We start from the raw sequence: 26,661 nt of genomic DNA, 5'->3' as shown, positions 1-26,661 counted from the left end.
TGAGGTACTGTCAACCTGGAAGGTGTATACTTTCAACTCCCCTTAACAAAGGGTCGGAGCCCTGAAAGTTGCGCTTCTGCGTTAAAAACTTTGCAAGGGTTTCCCTGCATCTACATGTCTTGTGTGCCAGTGTGCTTCTTTTACATATATATTGGGAGGTTGCCGTATCGTCCATCATTGAGCACCAAGCTTACTATGTAAAATACAATACAATATGCAAGGGTGTGTGAGAGCCTTCCTGCTACGAGTATTCCATCAGTGGTGCCATTCTGTGCTGCATATGCTGCACCTGTGATTTACCTGGTATTTATTCTACTACCTCATGTGCTGTGACCATTCTAAACCCTGTTGCGCTTTTGCTGAATTAAGCCTGCTGTTTTGTTTGCAAAGAACCCCTGACGTCCATTTTCTATTATTTCTACATCTTTGGCAGTATAGAGGTGTAGTTTAACAACAACCTCAGACTCTCTTTCCACATAGTGAAAACCCATCCTGCGTGGCCCATGGTCTACCTCACTAGTTGGTATCTGTCTTTTTAAGACAAATTAGGGTTACGGGGTTTAGTAAAAGGTAAGTACACCCCTTTGTTCATCATGAGTGCATTGAATAGGGCTTGCACAGAACATATTTTTGTGCCAGTTCTTAAATCACAAAAAGATCTTTGATGCTTGTGAGTTAGATCATTAGATTATTATACAACCCCATCCTTTCAGCCATCGTCATAACTGATTTGTTAGCAAGAAGTTATTTGTTCACTACTAACCTAACTCTCAGGACTAAACACAGAGTAGCTTCAGTTGCCCTGTTTAGCTCAAGAAATGACAGTAATCTATAGGTTTATAACATGATTCATACCAAACCATAGCAGCGGCTCGTGCCAGTTAATACAATGGCACTCGGACTTAGAAACAGTTAGTTGGGGAGTAGTGATTTTGTTTACACTTTTTCGAGTTTCACCACAAAAATGATGCCCATAGACTCCAATGGGTAAAAAATAGTCGTGCTACAAAAGAATTTGACTCGCTGCATCACGCAGCGAAAAAACTGATGCCCTTAGACTTAAATACATTTTGGTGAATTTTCAACATTTCATGTATTTTTGGCAAACTAGTGGGGATCAATATGAGTCCCTGGATTCCATATTGTGGGGCATACAATAATTCTTTTTTACTTTTCAGCTTCAGCATCTGGCAAGGAGTTCAAGTCATTATGGTAAATATTGGGATGGGCCCAATCCCTTAACTACAAAAAATATTTCTGGCAACACAACAGAACATCTTCACATTTCCCCTGTTTTACTTTCAATTTGACTTTGACCTTGACTGAGCTTGGTATACAAACCAACTTTCAATGCAAGAAATGAATGATGGAAGTAGGTGGCTACCCTCCTGAAATATAATAACCCCTGGGTATCCCATTATTAAACAAATACACATTCAACAAAATATAACAATAAATAGGCACTTGTTCCTGCACAGCAAATATTACAACAGTCAGACAGTGATGCAACTCAATGTTGTCTGCAGGAGATTCGTAACATCAACACTGTAACAAAGCATTGTTATCATATGGAACAAGGGACACAGAATGTAAGATGCAAGTCCATGGATCGAATGTTCTCCCGGATCCATAAGATTATATACAGGATTGGGGTATTGGGTTACAATCAATATTCCCAGGTTAACACAGGCCCTGTAGTTCCATAATTAGAATTAATGCATCAATGATCTATCACCCTGCCTCTATACCACTTATCCATTTAGCTTTTTTAAATAAAAATAAGAAATAATTTTGCAATAAAAAGACATGACAGAATCAAGAGTTGGGAACCAGATACTTTAGCTTCTATATATGGTACTTGCAAAGGCAGCAAATGGCCAAGAAAACTCTAAAAGACAAAACACTGTGGGTTATTTATTAAAACTCAAATTAATCAAATTTTTTATTAAAATGAAGTCGACCTAACTCATTCAGTAATTGAACTCTTTTATAAATAATTGTTCTTGAAAAAGTTGGAGCAAAATCATGTTGGGATAAAATTGAGCGTCAATTCAAATTGTGTTTGAAGGTCTGAAAACTCGAGTTTATTGGATTATGGGATGAAAATCCAGACTTTATTGGATTATGGGACGAAAACCCCAGTGCAGATCACGATGTCAAGAAACAACTCTAGGGGCATCTGCCATTGACCTCTTCATGACCTCCACTGGTTTGAGATGAAGTATTTAGCAACTTTGGGATATAATAAATCTCTAAAAATTCAGTGAGTTTTCCCCTTCAAAAACCCAACCAGATAAATTTGAGGTTTAGTAAATGAGCTCCTATAAATTGAAGGCCCTTGGATGAGATTCGGTCAAGGAATAAGAACAGCCCAATTTTTGCACACCAAGGGGCCATAGATACATTTGACCACCTGACCAAACAACTGGATCTTTCAGTATGTTAACATTTTTTAATATTTTAATAAATATACATGCCAATGTATAAAAAAAGTTACTAGTTGCTGTTAGTGATGGGCGAATTTGCGCCGTTTCGCTTCGCTGAAAAATTCGCGAATTTCGCGAAACGGCGCCGGCGTCACGTTTTTGACGCCGGCGCCCGTTTTTGACGCCGGCGCCCGTTTTTCCGACGCTGGCGCCCGTTTTTGACGCCGGCGACTTTTTTCGGAAAAAATTTTTTTTTGACGCCGGCGAATTTTTACCGCGAATTTTCGCGGGCGTTTCGCCAATTTATTCGCTCGGCGCGAATCGCGCAAATTCGCCGCGAATTCGCGCATGGCGAATAAATTCGCCCATCACTAGTTGCTGTAGACAATAGAATTGCTTTTCATACTCAAGCTTGGCCTTTTGTTAGATATAAAGTTGTCAGACCAGAATCCTTGGCCTCCTGCCGGGGGCCTTCTATTAATTGTACAAGAATGTAAGATTATTGTGGGAAGAAGTGACTAGCAAATGCCAAGCAGTGATCTGTCTGTACTTAAAGCTGCGTACAATAAATTTGATAAATTAACTTACCTTAGTTAATTGTTACTGAATGTTCAAGCATATTATTGGCCAGATGGTGGATCAAATTATACTGACCTTATTTTATTGCCCCCTGTAACATATTAGGGTCCTGGGCACATAAGTGGGGATATTTGTATCCAAACTTCATGTGATTTATCAGCAAATAGTCGTAAATCTGTATAATCAGATGTTTTCTCCATGGCATTTGTTCATAAAATGAAATCCTTAAACACACTATTATTGCTCTAAATTTGGCTGTTAGATAATGTTTACTAGGGATGCACCGAATCCACTATTTTAGATACTGAATTCAGCCGAATACCAAACCAAATTTGAATTCTAATTTGCATATGCAAATTAGGGGTGGGAAGAGGAAAACATTTTTTACTTAATTGTTTTGTGACAAATAGTCAAGTGATTTCCCTCCCATTCCAATGAGCAGATCTCTATGTCTATGGCCACCTTTACAGTGTAATTGCGCTTTTAAAGTTATTATTAAATCTAATTGCCACTTAAAGCAGCTTACGCTGTCTACATTTGTTTGTTATAGTTTATACAGGAGCAGTGACCAGCTCCATGTTGTAGCTCCCACCCTTCCCAACTATAGTCAGGTGATCCCACTGGTGTCTAATAAAAGGGCAGCCAAGTATGGAGGTTTACTTTGAAAGCAGCAAGTTAAGTTGCAGGTAAAACCAAGTCCCTTTGTAAAATGTATAATGAAGCAATAGAATTCTTAATGAATCAGATAAAATTGAGCATAGGACTGGCCAGATATGGGATGACTTTGACGTAGTTGGCCAGCTTAAATATATTGCAATATATGGACAAACAATCCCTGTTTTGTTTAAAGGGTAAGGCATTTTTCAGTAGCAGTATGCACAAAATGTCGCTGTCTTAAATATATTGATAATGGGTTGAGTGCAGAGGACTCTTGTATTTGTCTATATGTATTTTGTGGTCACACCCTCATTGCACCCCCGCCTAATGGTTTTAAAAAATAGTGGTGAGCACAACTTTCCCTTGTTTATTATATATATGTATATATATATATATATATATATATATATATATATATATATATATATATATATATATATATATATATATGTGTGTGTGTGTGTATGTGTATATATATATATATATATATATATATATATATATAAGGAATGCACTAGATCCACTATTTGGGATTCGACTGAATCCTTGGTGAAAGATTTGGCCGAATACCGAATCAGGAAAGGAAAAAGTGGGGGAAAAAAATCTTCTTTTGTGACAAAAAGCCACGATATTTACCTATATGCCCCTAAATTACATATGAAAATAGGATTCGGTTCGGCCAGGCTTCAGGATTCCGCCAAATCCAAATCCTGCTGAAAAAGGCAGAATCACAATCCGAATCCTGGATTCGGTGCATCCCTAATATATATATCTATAACGCTCGTAAGTCATCAATGTCCTGTAAACTTTGACTTTATAAATTTAGCTGTGTGTCATCAGTCATGCTTAGTGAAGTCATTTGCATCAAGTGACTCTCCATAACTTGATTTTTGAGAAATAATTCTGCCTTCAGCCTCATACTTTTGTAAAGTGGTGGAATTATTCTGTCACTTCCAGTACCCTAATATTTTGCAGTAGCGGAGTAAATTATTGGCTATAGAAATTGTGTTTAATGATGTCACCCCTAATAAAATAGGATCCCGGGTCAGTGCAGATTTCTGGCCGGGGTGTCAGGTAAGTAAATATAACCACTTGGGGATGCCTAACTTGTGGCACCCACAAGGTAAAATGACTTTACTTCTCCTTTAAATAGTGACTGTCTATGCCTGTCCTCTTTCAGCAGCCCTTCAATATAGCTAATAGTTTAACTCCTAGTCACTTGAGTAGTTTAATCCATAGGACAATTTCATATGCTTTGATTCGTCAGTTACATTTTCATTTATACACAGACAGCGGCCCTGTAGTAAGTGATAAATATCATTTTTCCTTCTCCTTTGCACATTTTAATACATATCTGGTTTGGCGCATCAGTGTAAAGTACAGTCGTTTCTATATCTGGCACTGCTACTGCATTTACCCACCTCTGCCTTTAAGCACTAGCATGACAGGTGCTTATAGGATGGGAATGGCAGGCAATTTTAGACATTTTGGGACAACCTTCTGAACTAATAAAGTTGCATCGCCAAACAGACCTAAATCTCTTCTGTTTTATTGCCCTAATACCCCAACAAAGATTATGATAGACTAGTGGTACAGTACCCTCTGTTTTTTGCTGACCAGTGAAAGCCAATTAAGAAAAGATATGGAGCCGTTAAGGTCATTTTTGAGGGCAGTGATATTAATGAGCCCATTATATGGCTACTGCTCTACTGAGGTAACACAGTAAACCATAGGCATATAGTACATTTCTAGATTTATCTGTTTTCAAGCTTTAGCTGAGATGGTTTAAATGCTGTGCTTTGAGTGACATGTGATTGTTTTACCTATAGACCTGCATAATGCCCCACAAGCTTGGATTTGTTGTTGTAAGTTCATCTGGGCATGAAGATGGATTTAGTGCCAAAGAGTTGATGGTCCATGCTCCCACTGTCAGTGGCTGGAGATCTCCAAGGTACAGTCATGTCGTTTTTGCAGTAACTCTTTTCTGTATCCTATTTTTAGTAGGGATGCGCTGAATCCAAGATTTGGTTCGGATTTCGGCCCGGATATTTCCTTTTTCACCAGGATTTGCCCAAATCCTCGTGCCTGGATAATCCAAATCCTTAAAGGAGACATATATATATATACGATATATGAACCCCCCCTAATTTTGTAGGCAATAATGTATACTATATGGGTAAAGATGCACCTAATCGAGGATTCGGTTCGGGATTTGTCCAGGATTCGCCTTTTTCAGCAGGATTCGGCTGAACCCTTCTGCCTGGCCGAACTAAATTCGGACCCTAATTTGCATATGCAAATTAGGGGTGGGGAGAGAAATGGCGTGACTTTTTGTCACAAAACAAGGAAGTAGATTTTTCCCCTTCCCACCCTTAATTTGCATATGCAAATTAGGGTTCGGATTCGGTTCAGGTATTCAGCCCTTTCTTTCACAATAGGGAATTTGGTGCATCCCTATATATGGGGCTGGTTTTACTTTTAGTTGTAAATTAATATTGTCTTCAAAATTAGCCCCTTTATTTGAGATCCCCATAGATGTTCTCCCTTTTTCAAATAAAGGGTGGGTGTGTCTGTGTCCTAAAGGTCCCTGCCAGAGGCACAGTAGGAGTGGGATAGCCAATTACAGCCCTGCAGTCACACAAGCAAAGGCATGCTTCAGTTTCCTATTAGGTCAGCCCATAAAATTATGTGACTTTTTCGTCACAAAACAAGGAAGTAAAAACATTTTTAAGTGAGCTCCCCGATCCTGACTTTTATATGCAAATTAGGATTTGGTTCTGTATTCAGCCGAATCTGTCCCAAAGGATTCGGGGGTTTGGCTGAATCCCAAAGTAGTAGATTCAGTGGATCCTTAATTTTTAGCTTCCAGAAAAACACTTATTTCCCTCTACCCTTAGCATATCTGTAAGTGCTCTTCAGCACCTTGTTTTACTTGCTTATTCTGTATAAGTATCTGGAAAAACAGTCCTTGCAGCGCCATTCATAGTTTAGTTGCAATCAGTTCAAATGAATGCAAATTTATAAATGATTATAGTCCTGACTTTTGCTCACACACATATATCTGTACCATATTGTACAGTGTGGCTGAAACTGAGGCAAACATCCCATTGTACTAGGGTACATTGAAAATCTATTTATAGTTGCTTAGGCAGCATCAATCTGAAAACAGAATTACGTATGGATTAACCTCATCTGATACAGAGTGTCATCAAAATGTATTAATTCTGTTGTGAGATGATTCCATTGGTTAACTGGATGACCTTGCACCCCCCCCCCAAATACACATGATCAGATCTGTCTAGATGTCTCCTATTTCTTCTAATAAATGGTTATGGCCTTCATATAGCTGCTTCAAGGCCATATGTATCTATATATATTTCAAGAGGACTAATTGCAAGTAAAAACATCACCCAAGGAGATTTAAAGGGAATGTCAACCGAAAAAATTATTTTGCATACTAAAAGAAAACATAATTCTAAGAAACTTTACAATATACATTCATGACATTTTTTCTATGGTTTTTAAGTTCTTTGTATATGTATTGCTACTGAAAGCAGTGTTTGTCCCTTTCTATTCTCTGCCCTGATGGCTCAGACTGTTGATACAATGTAAGACAAGGCAGCTGATTAACAGACCTGTCTTTGCTGGGGATCCAAGACTTTTGCAACATTATTTTAAAAGTAACACCCAGGAGTTATGCAAATGCTGCTTTCGATAACCATTATTTTTACAAATAGCTTTAAAAGCACTGAACATGTTTTTTATATATATATATATATATATATATATATATATATATATATATATATATATATATATATATATATATCGGAAAGTTGCTTAGAATCATGTTTTCTTTTATTAGGCAAATATTTATTTTGGGGTTGACTTGTCCTTTAACTATATAGCTGTGACTTGAATAGTTGGATTGGCAGCTGATGGTGCTCATGTGGGTATTGGTTCTCTCTTTACTCTGTCACAGCAGGCACCTATCTTATCGAACAGATATTAATGTGATTCTGTAAATCACATTAAAGGGGTTGTTCACCTTTGAGTTAACTCATGGTATGATGTAGAGAGTGATATTCTGAGACAATTTGCAATTGTTTTTCATTTTCTAATAGTTTTTCAGTCATTTAGCTTTTTGTTCGGCAGCTTCCAGATTGCAATTTCAGCAAACTGGTTGCTAGGGTCCAAATTACCCTAGCAACCATGCATTGATTTGAATAGTAGACAGGCATATGAAAAGGAGAGGGCCTGAATTGAGAGCATTTCTTTTTAGATCACATCAGTTACCCCATTTGAAAACTGGAAAGAGACAGAAAAAAGGCAAATAATTCAAAAACTATAAAAAAAAACTGTGAAGACCAATTAAAAAGTTGCTTAGAATTAGCCATTCTATACCATACTGAAAATGAATTTAAAGGTGAATGACCCCTTTAGTAAAGCATAATGGGAAACTGTGGTTTAATAAGAGTACAGCAGACCATGTGACTAAGGGTGCCTAGTAAGGACCTGCATTTGTCCAGCACTGTCCTTGCTGCCTGCACTTGTGCCAACCATCTGCATAATGAGGGCTCTGGCGAGTAACATTGACATGGCCAGGTTCATACTGTCTGCTATTGTTCCATGCAGGGCTCCTCCTTTTTCTGCTTGCTTTGCCTACTCTTGTGTTTTGTAGCATTTAATGTGTCCTGACTATTGGTACTGGAAGGGTAGATAATCCAGTCGCAGTATGTTTTAAAGGGGTTCTTCACCTTTAAATTATCTTTTAGTATGATGTAGAGAGGGATATTCTGAGACAATTTGCAATTGGTTTTCATTTTTTATTATTGGTGGTTTTTGAGTTATTTAGCTTTTTATTTTGCAATTTTTGCCATCTGGTTGTTAGGGTCCAAATTACCCTAGCAACCATGCACTGATTTGAATAAGAGACTGGAATAGAAGAGGCCTGAATAGAAAGAAAAGTTATAAAAAGTAGCAATAACAATACATTTGTAGCCTTACAGGGCATTTGTTTTTTTTTTTGATGGGGTCAGTGACCCCCATTTGAAAACTAAATAGAGTCAGAAGAAGAAGGCAAATAATAAAAGAGATAAAAGATGCTTAGAATCAGCCATTCTATAACTTGCTAAAAGTTAGCTTAAAGGGGTGGTTCACCTTTTAGTAAACTTTTAGTATGTAATAGAATGACCAATTCTAAGCAACTTTTCCATTGGGTTTCATTCTTTATTTTTTATACTTTCATAATTATTTGCCTTTTTCTCCTTCTCTTTCCAGCTTTCAAATGGGCGCCGCTGACCCCATCTATAACGCAAATTTCTCATATTTTCTAGTAAGGTCCTCTCAGGGCTGGAACTAGGGATAGGTAGAGTAGGCACGTGCCTAGGGCGCAAAACTGGGAGGGCGCCAGGCATGTACCTCCTCTGTCGACTAAGTCCGTTTCCCTTCTTTACCCGAGCGTAGATTCGCACATGCGCGTGCACACTACACAGGCGCCGAGCCTGCCTAGGGCGTCTGCCCAGCGTGGCCTTCTTTGCCCGACTCTATGCCTTTTTCGCGCTTTGTGCGCACGCGAGCGTAGATTCGCACATGCGCGCGCACACTACACAGGTGCCGAGCCTGCCTAGGGCGTCTGCCCAGCGTGGCCCGGCACTGGGTCCTCTCCTATTAACATTCCCGTTTCTTATTCAAATAAATGCATGGTTGCTACAGAAATTTGGATCCTAGTTACCAGATTATTTATAAGAATGAGAATGATGGAGAATGAAGAGCTGCTAAGTAAAAAAGCTAAATAACTCAAAAACTACAAATAATAAAAAATGAAAACCAATTGCAAATTGTCTCTGAATATCACTCTCTACATCATACTAAAAGTTAACTCAAAGGTGAACAACCCCTTTAAGTTGAAATCCACCCATGTGCACAGTGACAGATGCCATTCATATCCAAGCTAAGAGTGACAGGAATTGCATTAAGTATTATCATTGTTTTTCTGCCACTGTAGAAAATGCTTCCTCTGGTGTTCGCCTCATTCCATCTTTAAAGGAGAACTAAACCCCCCCCTTTAGCCAAAAGTCCCCACTGGCCCCCCTCCCTGCCTACCCTCTGCACAGTCTTACCCCCGAATTGTGTCCCCTCTAGAAATACTGACCACACATGCAGAGTCTTCGGGTCTTCTTCCCTTCAGCAATTTCCGTTACTGTCGGCGCATGCGCAGTTGTCGAGAACCGGAAGATTGCTCCATTTGCGCATGCGCCACTATGGCACTGACATTATGAATAGTGCAGAAGAGCCGAAGATGTTGCCCTTGAGCTCCGCTGCTCTGACTCTGTATGTGCTGTCAGTATTTCTAGAGGGGACACAATTCGGGTAAGACTGTGTAAGGGGCAGGCAGGGAGGGGGGCCAGCGAACGGGGGCCAGTGGGGACTTTTGGCTAAAGGGGGGTTTAGTTCTCCTTTATTCTCCTTATCTCTTGTTTTCATTGCTTATCAATAAACAGATCTTCCATGCAGCAATGTGATAAATGTTTATGAGGAACAAGGTGAAGCAGAGCACACTCTAATATCTTCACAGAGAACGCCTGGTGCACAGGGTAGAGGTACGGCAACCCCCAATATAGTAGAATAAGAAAAACTCTGGCACTCGAGGCAAGTGAAATGCAGGGTTTCCCCTTGCTTTTATTTCTTGTGCAGACGTGCAACGTTTCGGGGTGACCCCCCTTCAAGCATACATACTGACCATAGTGCAAACAATATGAAGAGTGACCAATTAAATTAATTAGCATACACAATTACCAACATTCAGTTTGAAAGGCAAAGCTCTCGACCAATCACCTTATAGCATGTGACGAAAAGTTGTTTTTTAAAAAAAACTTTAAAAAACATCACACAATATTACATAACAACATGTTGTTTAGAACAGCAAAAATTCTGTGAAAAAGTCCACTCTTTATATTGTTTGCACTATGGTCAGTATGTATGCTTGATAAAGGGGGTCACCCCGAAACGTTGCACGTAATTCTGGAGAAAAATACTTCACAGGGGACAGTTCTCCAGCTTCTCCTCAAAAAATATTGAAACTCAGAAACACCTATTTTCCTTCCTTTCACCCTCCCCTAATGAATGTTGAAACATAAATGTGAACACTTTGGGGCATATGTATAAAGGTGAAAAAACATCAGCCATCACCACTTTAATGCCATCATACTCAGTGTAAAATCACATGTATTTATCAATCTATGTAATGAGTTATATGAATGTATAGCAGAGGATAGAATTCTAATGTGAAAAAGTTATTATTTTGCAGACGAAAAAAAAGCTCAGCAGTGCAGCTTTTCATATAATCTTTTACGCTGCTTTTAGTAGCGGTATAGGATCTGTTATCACAAAACCCATTATCCAGAATGCTCCTAATTACGAAAAAAGGCTGTCTCCCATAGACTCCATTTTAAACAAATAATCCAAATTTTTAAAAATAATTTCCTTTTTCTCTGTAATAATAAAACAGTACCTTGTACTTGATCCAAACGAAGATCATTATTGGAAGCAAAATCAACCTATTGGGTTTATTTAATGTTTACATGATTTTATAGTAGACTTAAGGTATAAAGTTCCAAATTACGGAAAGATCTGTTATCCAGAAAACCCCATATCCTTAGTATTCTGGATAATAGGTCCCATACCTATACCATAAATTCTTTTCCCCCTGGAATTTGTCCTGTTATGACAGGTGTGTTGAGAGGTACAATGAAATGGCATCATTTTCAGCGCTAGTGTTTTTATTTTGTGTTCTATTTTACACACTGATATAAAAGTGCCTCTTAGACATCTATGCTCAAATTCTGATGAATTATTCATTACAGTGATGCTCATGTCACCCTATAGCTGTAGTAGAATAACAATGGATACACTGGGTGCTGTGGGGATTGCAAAGTTCTTAACCTCCTGGTCTTGCCTCAGGTTTGAACCTGATTAATTATTTCCTCCATTCACTAAAGTTGGTTCTATAAAAATGAATATCATCTAATCCTTACAGCAGAAAAGGCCAGATGTTATTGTGAATATTGGTTGCAGGGCAGTTATCAAATGGAGTGGTATTACAAACAGATTATGTTTAATTAATTACCTGGTATGTTAGATTTGCATGCACTTGATTGCAGGTTGAACTGAAACATGTATTAGTGCAAGTAACTTTGTGACTAACATGTAAATGTATACAATTTTGCACCTGTGTAAATGACCTCTATTCTCTTTAACTGTGTGTGTGTATGTACATACACATATGCATATGACTAACTCTAAATTTCCACCCTTTTTCTTTGCAGGCAGTTTCTAGCAAAAACACAGACAAAAAGTCTCCAAAGAAGTTGGAAAATGATGAAAAGGGTCTGATGGAATCTGATGAACAGGAATTCATAAGCAAAACCGACAACATAGCGTCTAATGAAAGCAATGCTGGAAACGTTAATACATGCCCTTCTGCATCCCCCTTTTCTGATTTGAATGAGGTTTCACGTAATGGCTTAACAGATGACCGTGAGGATGGAGTAGGGTTTAGTCACAAAATGTCCTCTGAGCCCTCTAAAGTAAGAGAGGTTTATCTGAATGGCAGTCCATTTGTAGATGAAGACAGCAATCAACCGATGCCTCTGGGGCTCTTTTTTGAAAATGCAGATCTAATGCAGGTGAGTTTTCCTTGATGTCTATCAAACTTAATTTTATCATCCATCCTAATATATATTAATATTGCATCAGCACATTTATGTAGTTATCTGTGGAGGTTGAGCATTACCAAATGTCCTATGAACCACCAAGCAAATTGACTGGGTCGTACGTGTGCAGTTCTACATAAACACACAGACTGACACACTTGATAAACGCACACACTTGCACATCTTATCCCGAAAGAAGCTCACCTGCAAGTATGGCGTAGTGCTGATGCTTTAAAGGGGTCGTTCACCTTTGAGTTAACTTTTAGCATGATGTAGAGAGTGATATTCTGAGTCAATTTGCAATTGGTTTTCATGTTTTATTATTTGTGGGTTTCTTTGGAGTTATTTAGCAGCTCTCCTGTTTGCAATTTCAGCAATCTGGTTGCTATGGGCCAAATTACCCTAGCAACCATGCATTGATTTGAATAAGAGACTGGAATATGAATAGAGGTCTGAACAGAAAGATGAGGAATACAAAGTAGCAATAGCAATAAATGTGTAGCCTTATGGAACATTTGTTTTAGATGGGATGGGGTCAATGCCCCCCCCATTTGAAAGCTGGAAAGAGTCAGAAGAAAAAGGCAAATAATTAAAAAACTATAAGAAATAAATAATAAAGACAAATTGTGTTGTCCAATTGTCCATCCTATAGCATACTAAAAGTTAACTTCAAGGTGAACAACAAGATAATCAGTGGCACTGCAAAAAGAAACCAGAAGATAGTAATAAGAAGTATATAGGGACAGAAGTGAGACTATGGTGAGTAGCAGAATGTATAAATGGGAAGAAAAGCAAAATGATTAAAACAAAAGGAGGCTGCAGAAGCTGGGGATTTAGAGAACCACAAGGTGAACCACAGGAAGAGGTAAGAGGTATAGAAATATGGGGGGAAAATGTAAAAATGCATGAAAGAAAGGATATCTGGGATGAAAAATGATGTAAGAGAAGCACATAATAGAAATGCTGGAATTGCAAAGGGATAGTGGAGTGTAGGACAATTGGTCGGAACTCACCCAGACCTTTAGAACTCTCAAGTAGCAGGTGCACGTGCAAAGTTGTCCACTCCAACTGGCTTGAATACTTAAAGTGATACTGACAAATGTTCTACATTAAAAGTTACCTATAGGTCATGTTGATCATTTTTTGCTGATAGTTCTGCTTAATTGTCACTTGAAGTTTCTAAACCTGACTGTTTTGGCAACCTGACTGTCACTTAACCTGTCAGTTTCTAATGCTAACGGACTCCTACTGCACAAATATAGCAGCCCCCTCATAGAAGAACAGGGTATATGGATTTTTTTTATTATTCTATCTATTCAGGCCTCTCCTGTTCATATTCCAGTCTCTTATTCAAATTAATGCATTGTTGCTAAGGTTATTTGGACCCTAGCATAACCCTAGCAACCAGATTGATGAAAGAGAAAACTGGAAAGCTGCTGAATAAAAAGCAAAATAACTCAAAAACCACAAATAATAAAAAATCAAAACCAAATTGTCTCAGAATATCACTCTCGATATCATACTAAAAGTAGCATGCAGTCCTAGCGGCTTCTGTAAATTGTGTTCTATGATGGCAAGTGAGGTTGGGGTTGGCACAGAGCCAATAAAAAAGCTACAAGATGAGCCTGGCCAAAATGGACTTGAAAGAACGCTGCATGACTGGATCCATTTTTGCCGTGTCCTGTGAAGTTTTAAAATTCGTACAGATGCCAAGGGCTACTTTGGATTCCTTATCCATTTAAATGCAATAATCTATTATTATATATTTTTTTTAATTATTTTTCCCAGTAGTCACTATTTATTTTCACATTTCATGCACATTCATATGATTAAAATGTTTGTGGTTTCTGTTAGGACCTACTGTGCCTTGTTGTGCTTCGATGCGCAGAAGAGAGTTCAGAAACCTGCATTTTAGAGCAAAGGAAGAGGAGGAAGATGATGATGATGATGACTATGCTGACGGCTTGGTTAATGAAGGAAATATTTAAATAAGGTATGGGTTTTGTTACATATTTTTGTTGGGCAACTGGCACTGCAGGCACTTCTTATTCATGTAAATGGGAAAGGTGTTTCCTATAAGCTGCCACTGGTGTGTTGGTTGGGATCAACCTGAAACACACCTGAAATGAGTGGAAAGTGACTGCAGGAGTCCAGAGCATTTGACGTGATCACAGTGGTGCATTGGGCCACACATTTTTATTTATAGGTCACAAATAAAGATGTGAAAAACACTGTGCTCCTGATACATATACACTATTAATTTGCAGTACACATGTGTTAGGATGACACACAAAGCACTAAGTTCAAAAGGAGGGGGGGTCCTTGCTGCAGGGGGCTACTTGAAAGCCTCCATACTTGCTATAAATGAATCCAAAAAAACACTCCTTAAAAATGTAAAAATGAATACATGAAGTGCCCTTTTTTTTATATATATTTATTTTTTTTTGGATTTGCATATATTAATTTGAGCAGGACAGGGGAAACAGGTGGGCTATTCTTGTTCACCTACCTTGAGGCTTGAGCTGAGATTTAATTGATGTATATACTGGACTGCAGGGCCAGACTTCCAATCTGTGAGTTCTGGCAGGCTGCTGTAAGATGCTGGAGACAGTCATTGTTTATTGGGCAGGTGGAAAGCTGAATGAGCTTCTCTGTACTGGGAATGCCAGCAGTGGCTTAACTAGATATTACTGGGCCCCACAGCAAATTATTTTTCAGGCCCCCAAAATGTTTAGAGATTGACTTGTTTCTCCAATATTTATTGAAATTGTATATGAATTAGGGCCTCATGGGGCCCCTATACCTCCTGGGCGCCCCTGCAGCCGCAGGGTCTGCTTCCTCTATAGTTACACCCCTGAATGCCAGGGCCTGTTCTGAATCCCAGTCTGGATTTGCTGGCCTGTAGCAAGAAAGGCAGCATTACTGTACTTTGTATGTACCAGATGTATTCACCAGACATGAAATCAAGCTGGCCATTGGCTGACGACCTGGCCACTACAGATTGAGTTGGTAGCTTATTGGCCTATGTATGAGCCATAACCGGTCTGCCCAGGACCCTTATTGTGATCTGACTGTTGGCCCAGAGGTTAGATGTTTGACTGATTTGGCCTCCCAAGTAGTAGGCCAAATTAGGTTGATCCAAAACAAACCCCCACTTGTTTGGCAACCTAACCAATCAAAGCAAATCATCTAGTGCCTGGTTAACTTAATTGGTGTGAAAGTGCTTGTGTAATTGTGTTAAACCATACATCAAACATATTAAGGCAATTAAAATGATCATTTTCTTTTTCTGTTCTAGGATTCTGCAGAGCCAAGCTTGAATGTGTGTGTCCGGGGGAATCCAGAAGTATAAATATTTGTCCCAATCCTAAACTTCAGAGTCATGTAATAAGACACGAAGAACAATGTTGATTCATTAGAGTCTTTATTAACGTAATATTTTATATTAAACTCAAAATGAAGTAGGCTGTTTAAGCCTAATTTTTCCCCCCCTCCTTGGACCCAACACACTCCCTAGCTAAACCTGACAACTTGCAATGGTTTGTTTCCACAAGGTATTTAGCTGTAAATGTAAGTTGTACAAATCAAAAAAAAGTTTCTGGAGCTGGGAATGGATTTGTGGTATTTTGATGTATAGTAATTTACATTTAATAGGATACATCTAGATCTTCTACAAGTGGTTTATATGCGGTAGATCCTAAACATATCTTAGTGCAGCTTTTTATCTCTCCTTCGATTGCTTGTGTAAATTGTTTTTATTAAATAATTTGAATTTTAAAAAGCTTTATTCTGAACTGACACCAAATAAAACGGTAAGGCATAGATGTAAAATTAAATTTTAAGACAGCACTGTAGAAACACTGGTGCCAAATGAGGTTGCATCTAAATGGTTTATTAGTGCATCAAACATGAACTCTCACGTTCCCCTGGACTCATAAGTAACGTAGCAGCTGCGTGGACAATGTTTGTATAGAATCTCTTTTCTTCTGAGTATGTTTATAAAACACCAGAAAATATAAGTGCAATTATTCTTACTTGTATCATAACCAAAGATATACAAACTGTTAAGCAAGGAATAAGAGATAAAATTTGAATTTCCCAAAACTTCAGCATTTCTAAAAGAAATCGTACACTTCTAAAAAAAATGGCAATGACAAAATCCAGGAACTCAAGACAGTTCTTAATATCTAAAATGTCAACTATTATAACGCCAGAAATTAATGTGTTAATTTGTAATAGTTTGAAAGTGCCTGAAAATCATTTGTATGTCACTGGCCCTGACAAAAATCAATTACTTAAAGGGGTTGTTCACCTTTAAATTTACTTTTAGTATGATGATATTCTGATACAATTTACTCTTGGTTTACTTTTTTTTTTATTATGTTTATAATTTTTAAGTTATTTAGCTTTTTATTCAGCAGTTCTCTACTTTTCTGTTTCAGCAATCTGGTTGCTATTGTCTCAATTACCCTAACAACCATTCATTGATTTGAACATGAGACTGCAGTATGAATTGGAGAAGGCCTGCATAGAAAGATGAGTAATAAAAGTAGCAATGACAATAAATGTGTAGCCTTACAGAGCATTTGATTTTTACATGGGGTCAGTGACCCCCATTTGAAAATTGTAAAGAGTTAGAGGAAGAGGCCATAATCAAAAAAATACAGAAAAATAACCCAGAAAAAATGAAGGCCAATTCAAATGTTGCTTAGAATTCGCCATTCTATACAATACTAAAATATGATTTAAAGATAATTCACCTTTAAGTTAAGACCCCTCCCAAACGTCACTGCTGTCTCCAGTACAGTCCTGTTTGCTCTACCTGTTCCCAAATAGCAGAGTAGCACAGCAGGGGTTGAGGGTGTAGGCAATCATTTGAAGAGAAGATTGAGTGATGCAAGATGGAGCCAACAACCCCTGCTGTATTCCTCTGTCGTTTGGAAACAGGTAGGGCACAATAGGTAGGGTCCTTACCTAATGAAATGACATTCATATTCCATTCATATTTCCATTTTTCTTTTTAATGGGATATTTTACACACATTTATTTACATGCTTGGTTCATAAACCAGTTTATATACAGGTCCTTTTCAACTTAGGCCTCCAGTTTTGCTTTCTGTAATAATATAAACTATTCTATTATCTACTTACACAATTAGAATATTCTGATTAATGCAAACAGAATGGGGGACTCCTTTCCCAGTCTTGAGATACACTGGAATATAAGGGAAGCGATTAGAAAGATTTATAACAAATCTTTAATGTTGAGTTTATTTGCTGATCAGAATTATAAATATGCACAAAATCTGTTAAGGATCCGTCCTGTGTATTGACAAATAACGTCAGGTAACTTGTAATTGGTATATAAGGGTGTTTTTTGTTAAAGACTGTACTAGTGATTTGGGCTTGTCCTGCATTTCTGGTACATTTCATTTCTTGTAGAGGCCCAAAGGGCACATGTAATTTATGTTGACAACACGCTTTGTGACCAAAATAAATATTGATTGTTCTGTACATGTTTCTTACGTTATTTTGATACTTGGCTCATAATCAAATTCTGAATGTAACCGACTTTAAAACATTCATTCAGGAGTGTGTGTGTGTGTGTGTGTGTGTTTGTGTGCGCGCAGTACTGCATAGCCACATGGATTAAAGGAGAAGGAAAGCTACAAAGGCAGTTTATTACCAATAGATTAGCCGCAACAGTGCAAGCTAGAACACCATTTTTATTCTTTAGAATGATTTTCCATACCTGAGTAAACAGCTCTAGACACTCTGTTCTCTAGGATAGCAGCTGCCAAATTAGCTTGGTGTGACATCACTTCCTGCCTGAGTCTCTCCCTGCTTGCTCTGAGTTCAGATTACAGCAGGGAGGGAGGGGGAGAGGAGCAAACTGAGCATGCTCAAGCCCTGGAGGTTTAAGTTGAAAACAGGAAGTCTGATACAGAAGTCCATGTAAACACGATATAAGGAAAGAAATGCAGTGTTTCTTTTGACAGAGGACTCAGAGCAGCATTACTTTAAGAGTTTGCTAGTGTATTTATATAGACCTTTCTGATAAAGCTTACTTAGTTTTTACCTTTCCTTCTCCTTTAACTGATAGGTCTGCTGTATTTAGAGCAGATTCAAAAGTCTGCTTGTTTCGAAGTGATAAGCCTCGGTTTTGGACTATGCTCACTGCGTTTTGCATTTCCAAGTCCAGAAACCGATGGCTTTCCCCTTCGATATAGGGTTGCCTGCATTGGGCAGCACTTTATATAAGATGGAAGGGCAGGGGTGGCATGTAGGCATACACTCACCTCCTAACTTGTGTGTCATTCAGACGTGAAAATTAAGAAGCGCGAGGAGGAGCAGCCTACTGCCTGCTCTGAGGCAAGCGGTAAGTACAGGGCTCTGCGGGCTCCTCCTGGCACAGCTTCTGGTACAGTAACTATACGTAAAATATCTCTAACAGCATATAGGTAACACAAAAAACTTCACGGGTAGATTCATTTTAGATATTTGAAAAAGAAACACAAAAAGGAGAATGTAATTAAAGGGGTTGTGATATTCTGAGACAATTTGCCATATGTTTAAATTTTTTATTATTTGTGGTTTTTGAGTTATTTAGCTTTTTATTCAACAGCTCTTCAATTTGCATTTTAAGCAATCTGGTAACTAGGGTTCAAATTACCCTGGCAACCATGCATTGATTTGAATAGGAGGCTAGAATATGAATAGGAGAGGCCTGGCTTGAAGAATTAGTAATAAAAAGTAGCAATAACAATACATTTGTAGCTTTACAGAGCTTTTGCTTTTTAGAAGGGGTCAGCGACGCCCATTTGAAAGCTGCAAAGTGTCTAAAGAAAAAGGCAAATAACTGTAAAAAAATTAATAAAAAACAATTAAAAAGTTAATTCAAATTGGCTGTTCTATAACATAATAAAAGTTACATTAAAGGTGAACCACCCCTTTAAATTATCTTAGAGTGCCATTGATTTGATCAAAGTGACTTTTCCCTTTGCTCCTGGCTATTCTACATTCACCGCAGCCTCTCACTTCTCTATTCTGAGAACTTTTGAAAATTCGTTTTTTTCCATGGTCAACTATCAGCCATATGTGCTCCGTTCAAGAGCAACTGGAAAAATTTGCCTCTGAATTAAAAGGTAAAAATATTGTCAATGTGCATTTGATAAAATTAAAACAATAAATATAGTGTGCTATTTCAGTATGTATTCAAGGCCAGACTTCAGACTCAATTGATGTGGGATAGGAATTCATAAAATACTCCCAAGCAGTTACTGTCTTGTGTAACTGCTTATAAATATATAAAGCCCAGTACCTATTGGAATGTAGGTGACCCTGCATTTTGTCACCTGTGTCACCTACAGCATGCCAATGGCACCCAGCACAAAAGGAAGACCTCGGCCTTCAGCCCTGTGCCGTTATATGGTCATTGATCTCCTTGGTGACTTATATCCCTTTTTACAATAGGGGAGTAGATGATTCCCTATATAAACAATGTATCACCACCAAGGCACCTTCTTTTAAAAGACAGCTCAAAAGTTTCATGACCAGTATAAAACCACTCGGTCGGCTGAGGCATAATTTCGGGGACTCTTCCTGTATTTTTGACACACGACAGCAGATCTGTCTCATACTGCAAAAATGAATGTCAGGGAATTGAAATGTTGTTTATTTTTATAATACATACAAATATTATTTCATAATAAAGCACCATTTTTTGTGTTATTTCCCTTTCAGAAACTCCCAGCTGTAATTGAGCACTTTGCACTAGATCAACTAGTGACAATGATCAAGGTACAATTCGTAATTCGACAAACTACTTTAAATTAGGGATGCACCGAATCCATTATTTTGGATTCGGCCGAACCCCCGAATCCTTCAAGAAAGCTTTGGCCGAATACCGATCCGAATCCTAATTTGCATCTACAAATTCGGGATGGGAAGGGGAAAACATTTTTTACTTCCTTGTTTTGTGACAAAAAGTCACACGATTTCCTTCCCATTCCCTAATTTGCATATGCAAATTTAGATTCGGTTCGGCCTGGCAGAAGGATTCGGCTGAATCCAAATCCTGCTGAAAAAGGCCGAACCCTAGATTCGGTGCATCCCTAATGTTTCCATAGTAGACAGAAATTAATAATTTTTATAAATAAATATTTAAATATTTTGAATAATTTAAAAAAAAAAAAACAATTAATAATTGAACAGGGTCGGCCTGGGACACGGAGAAAAAACCCGACGGACCCCGGTTCTTGTCGGCCCCGTCGGCCCAGACCGGCTCTCTGGATCATCAGCAAAAAAAACGCATGTTAAAAAACCTGCTCATGTGCATAAAAAGAAACAGTCAGACCCTGTATTTAAATACCAATCCAGCTGACACTGTTAAAATAAGGTTGTAGTTATGGTAGTGTGGCAAAATACATAAAAGGAACAACCTTGTCATGTGCATTTAAATGAAAGAAGTGCATTTAAATGAAAGCATAGTATGAAAAATAAAATTTAGACTTTTGTTTGCTAAATACATAACATGAATTTATTAACATGATTAAATCTAAGGCCAAAAAGCTCTTTGCACTGATATCCAGTTGTGTCAAGATGCGCTATGCTGCCCCAGTTCAATAAAATACATTTAAACACTAAAAAAAGCACAGGACTGTTTTGCAATTTCAGGTACAAGACAACACTGCGTTCCCTATACTCATTATATATAATAATGGGGCAGTCTTTGTAATATATTAATTGTACCATTTCTTATACAAATAATACACAATAATATACATGTTGTAATGGTATCATTCCCTATATTGAGAATGGCTACTGAATAAACACGCTCTCATCATGGCAACAAAACCCACTGCACTTTATTCTTCAACTTAATTGAATTTAACTGAACTCAGCAACCATGATTTAACTTGCTGTTATAACTGCCCTGCCTGGGCTGCATGCGTGATGTCACAATGCTCTGAATCTCACAGCTGTTCAAACAAACAGTTGTCATTATGATGTCATAATGGACAAAGTCAAGGTGTACAGCTGCAGCCCAGAGATTTCTCATTCTTGATCAGGAGACTGAGGTGAGTAGATCTCTGTATATTTGGGAGAAAACTTTATTAAAAATAACCGTTTTACTGGTACAGTTTGAGCTTTGAGACCACTAGCGGTATCATGAATATGGTAGAATTTTAATTCATTGACTAAAATGGAGTCTGTGGGTAATAGCCTTCCTGTATTATGGAGCATTCTCAAAAACAGGTTTCTTGGTAATGGATCCCATAGCTGTAAATGTATATATACGCACACACTCACACACACATATATACATACAGTATATATATATATATATATATATCACAGTCCAGTGAGTATCCTCACTCCAAGGCAAACTCTATTGCGGCCTATTTAGCCGTGGTGCATGGTTAAAATGTATATAACCTTCAATTCAAGAAAACCGGCACTCCCATGTAAAAATTCTCAATCATTTATTCCGTTGTACCATTATCCAACGTCCTTGTTAGGACCTTTCTCAAGGATGATACAAAAATACATTGACCAATCTTTAATAGTCTAACACATTCAAATTCTCCAATGGGTGCTTGTTATCCAAACCTGTTAATGAAGTGATTTAACCCTTGTGACCATCTTCATATATGTAACAAACAGGGGAAAGTTGTGCTCACCACTAGTTTTTAAAATCATTAGGCGGGGGTGCAATGAGGGTGTGACCACAAAAAACATATAGACAAATACAAGAGTCCTCTGCACTCAACCCATTATCAATATATTTAAGACAGCGACATTTTGTGCATACTGCTACTGAAAAATGCCTTACCCTTTAAACAAAACAGGGATTGTTTGTCCATATATTGCAATATATTTAAGCTGGCCAACTACGTCAAAGTCATCCCATATCTGGCCAGTCCTATGCTAAATTTTCATCTGATTCATTAAGAATTCTATGGTTTAATTATACATTTTATAACAAATTTTATAACCCCTCCAACTATAGTCAGGTGATCCCACTGGTGTCTAATAAAAGGGCAGCCAAGTTTGGGAGTTTTACTTTGAAAGCAGCTAGTAAGTTGCAGGAAAAACGTATTCGTCCCTTTTATAAAATGTATAATTAAACCATAGAATTCTTAATGAATCAGATGAAAATTTAGCATAGGACTGGCCAGATATGGGATGACTTTGACGTAGTTGGCCAGCTTAAATATATTGCAATATATGGACAAACAATCCCTGTCTTGTTTAAAGGGTAAGGCATTTTTCAGTAGCAGTATGCACAAAATGTCGCTGTCTTAAATATATTGATAATGGGTTGAGTGCAGAGGAATCTTGTATTTGTCTATATCTTCATATATGTGACATAAAAATATTTTTTACCCAGATATAGCGATGGGCGAATTTGCGCCGTTAAGCTTCGCCGAAAAATGTGCGAATTTCGTGCGAAACTGCGAAAAATTTGCGAAACTGCGCCGGCGTCTCGTCCCGTTTTTGACGCCGGCGTCCGTTTTTTTTCGGAAATTTTTTTGACGCCGCCGAATTTTTGCTGCGAATTTTCGCGGGCGTTTCGCAAATTTATTCGCTGCCGGCGAATCACGCAAATTCGCCGCGAATTCGCGCCTGGCGAATAAATTCGCCATCACTACCCAGATAGTGTTATCATCATGAACACTCATCGCATATACATCATAAATACCATAAATATCTTAAATTAGTGTATAAAAACGTGTAAAAAAATTTACAAAACATTTTGTGATATCAAACAGTGTATAATTTTGTCTACTTGTAAAATTCATTTTGTCCACAAGATGTCACCGGTGTGTTTCATAAGCTCGTGTTACAGTGCTCAATTAAATTCCATATGTTACTAAAGTGTCCTAAAAGGAAAAGAGAAACAAAGTTGTAGCTAAATTGTATCCATAATTTATACAACATTTCCTTTCACTGTAAAAGCCACAGAATAAATAGAAAGTTTGTAAAGGAACTACCAAACTCTATTTATCCATTTAGATCAACTCTACAACTTACAACTTGATCTGCCCATTCATACCTTTTGGTGAGACGCAATTGAGTTCATAAATCCAAAAGGCTTCCCTTTTCAAAAGCGCTTTTCCTACATCACCACCTCCTGGATGCATTTGTATCTGCTCTATCGGCAGGTATCTAAAGGAGGAGGCACTATGTTTGGCCTCCGCCCAATGCTTGGCCACCGGCTGTTGGGCTTTGTCCTGTTTCAGGTCGTCTTTATTCTTATTTTTGACTCTCTCTGGGTCTAACGCTGCCCTAATACTCGCTCGATGCCTATCCTTTCCTTTAGCTGCCTCACCGTCTTGCCACAGTACAATAAACCACAAGGGCATTTGATTATATATACCACTAGTGTGGAGGTGGGGGCTGTTTGGGCCTCATATATATATATATATCGGGATATTACATAGAACAAAGTATTGGGATTACTAAACTGTTTCTTTACTAAATGGTTTTCTTTTTTTCTCTCCACAGAAGAATATTTTATCGTATCAAAACAACAAAAAAAAATCTAACATCTAACAAAAAAACAACTAACATCAAAATGTGGAAAACTATTTTCAAAATGTTTTTGTTTTCGCAAGGTAAGGACGTTGTTTTTTCTACTATAACATGACATATTCATTTAGTGAATAACTTCATGGGGGAGAAACTTGTCCTCAAACTCTGTTACTGGATTATCTCTGAACATTGTTCTGTTTGTGACAGTTGCTAATACTATAACTAGTGATGAGCGAATTTGCGCCGTTTCGCTTCGCCGGAAAATTTGCGAAACGGCGAAAAATTGGCGAAACGGCACCGGCGTCTTTTTGACGCCGGCGTCCGTTTTTTTCCCGACGCTGCGAAAATTTTTTTTGACGCGGCAATTTTTGCGGGCGTTTTGCGATTTTTCAATTATTCACTGGCGGCGAATAGCGCAAATTCGCCTCAAATTCGTGCCTGGCAATAAATTCGCCCATCACTACTAATAACATGATGATGAGATAGAGGACAGACTGACTGCTCCTCAATATATCTGTATTGTGCTACAGTCACTAGTGCTGTTTCCATTCATTTTTGTTATATGATTTGGCTTTAGTATAGGGGATACAATACGTTCTACTTGTGTTTGCACCAACTATGTCATTTACAGGGATGGGCGAATTTTTTCGCCTTGTTTCGCCACGGAAATTACGCCCATAGACTTGCATGGTGGGAAAAAAACAAATGACGCCCATAGACTGTAATGGGAGTCGTGACATTTCGCCGGCGGCAAATTTTTGGCGAAACTAAACGGGTCAAATTCGCCCATCCCTAGTCATTTAATACCAAATCAGTCACTACAGATTACTGACCCAATAATCAAATCCTTATTACCATATTTAGATTGCTGATAACTCCCAATATCTTGTGATTTGAATTCAGCTTCACCAAATCCAAAAACTGAAATTGTATTTAATATGTGCTTTTATTACAATCAAATACATTTATGTGTTTTCTATTAACTAAGGAAGTTGGATTTATATCATTTATATAATTATAGTTTTCCTATTTGCTCATTTCTTTTTTTGTAATAATTCTTTTTTGTCTTCTTAGAAAAGAAAAGTTAATCATCCAACCAAAGAATCTGTTGTGGTAAGTGATGAAGAATTGGACAACATTAAAAGAAGTGACACAATTTTCCTATTAGTACTATCAAAACCAGATTATTTCCTTGCCTATAGATTTATACCTTGATGAAGCTGCACCATCAATTCTTACTGGTCCAAAAGAAAAACACTGGGTAAACTGGATTTAGCCCGTTTATTCACAATTGGCACATTTCCCAATTATTTCTCATCTGAATAATAATGTCCATGACTTGATAAACATGGGCACCTTCCTTACTTTTAATGTCATTTAATAGTGACATTCAGCTACAGAATAATCCATTACCATTTCCATAGATGGCACATTTCATAACGGCATGGACTTTATTGTTAAAACCGTTTTCTTTGTTGATGAAAACTCATTCTCTCCTGTCTAAAGGAAAACACATTGATTTTATATTATCAAAATAAATCCCTATACTGACCGTGCATTTATTAGACATTATTATTATATCATATTTACTCATATTAGTTATATCTAATTAAAAGCATATTTTTCCAAAACAAGCCACACTCCTTTAGTCATAAACTAAGCATATATGATAGGCCTTTAATTGCATAAAGTAACACCACCATTTTTCACTCAAACTTGTTTATATGTCTGTGCCATATACTATTCATGTAGTCCCCATATACCCAAAGTTCATTTTCGATTGAGATTCCCTGGTCTGGCCCCCTCCCCAGCCAAGTTCCAGCTTCTAGTGGACACCCAGCCTCCAAAATTAACCACCATTTTTGACATGAGAGCTGGTTAGCTCAGTGCTCCCCATTGGAACATGCACGAATATTCCTAGAGAGAACACTAATCAACAGTCTGCATATCATTGCTCTTAACCCAGATAACCTCGGTTATCACTCTGCAGGAAAGCAGAAAAGAATCGTATAAAGCCATGGGCAACCTCCTGCCATAGTTGATTGGGCCAGAAATGGTTACTATTAATGGAAACAGAAGAATCATACCATCTAATATGAGGTTTTTTGAACAGCAACCTATAACTAATGAACTTCCAAAATATGTTGATATAAATAAGACTTGACATCATGTTTGATTCCATTCATACTTTGGGGGATAATATTTACTAAACTCCGAATGCAATCCCCAAAGTTTACAGAGTTTTCAGGAGAAAATTCAGAAAAATCTGTAAAATTAGTGAAAATCTGACTTTTTACCGCAAAGCAAATTTTCGGGGTAAATCGTAAAAATAAAGAAGCATAAAAAAACCTGAGCGGACTTTAATAAATAACCCCTTATACCCTGCCCCCCCAACACATACCAGAATGTTGGCTCTAATCTAGCTCTCCTCTCTTAATTATCGTACAACCGTTGCAATGCCACTTGTCAAGTAAGTTGTACAGAAACATAAAATTGATTGATTTATGAAGTTGATGAATGCTTATAGCAAGAACATGCTAGATATTGAACTACAGCATTATAAGAAGCTCATCAACTAACAATAACTTATTCTTTTAGGAATTAAAACCAGAGGAAGAACTGAGCCGGCCACACACCAATCTGCCAGTCTCCAGAAACCCCTATATTGAACACTTTCAGTAAGAAGAAATGATTGGTTGTAATATAAAAAAATTTTTAAAGGAAATATTATCTCTCTTGCTCTCTCTT

The 26,661-nt window shown here is 37.8% G+C and overlaps 1 protein-coding gene and 1 pseudogene across 1 annotated transcript; both read left to right on the top strand.

Annotated features, from left to right (window-relative positions):
• Window positions 1-5,500: 5,500 nt before the first annotated feature.
• On the top strand, window positions 5,501-17,889 carry LOC121395488 (UPF0688 protein C1orf174 homolog). The gene is made up of 5 exons (XM_041569056.1): window positions 5,501-5,613; window positions 11,739-11,793; window positions 11,990-12,349; window positions 14,231-14,369; window positions 15,675-17,889. Exons 1-4 carry the CDS (start codon window positions 5,501-5,503, stop codon window positions 14,366-14,368), a joined length of 666 nt encoding a protein of 221 aa, XP_041424990.1. The 3' UTR covers window position 14,369; window positions 15,675-17,889.
• LOC121395487 overlaps window positions 17,278-26,661 on the top strand; it is a 15,628-nt pseudogene continuing 6,244 nt past the window's right edge.

The sequence above is a fragment of the Xenopus laevis genome, chromosome 7L (assembly GCF_017654675.1).
Source record: "Xenopus laevis strain J_2021 chromosome 7L, Xenopus_laevis_v10.1, whole genome shotgun sequence".
Taxonomy (NCBI): Eukaryota; Metazoa; Chordata; class Amphibia; order Anura; family Pipidae; genus Xenopus; species Xenopus laevis.
Note: the sequence above shows the minus strand (reverse complement) of the source record. Positions and strands in the feature narration are given on the sequence as shown.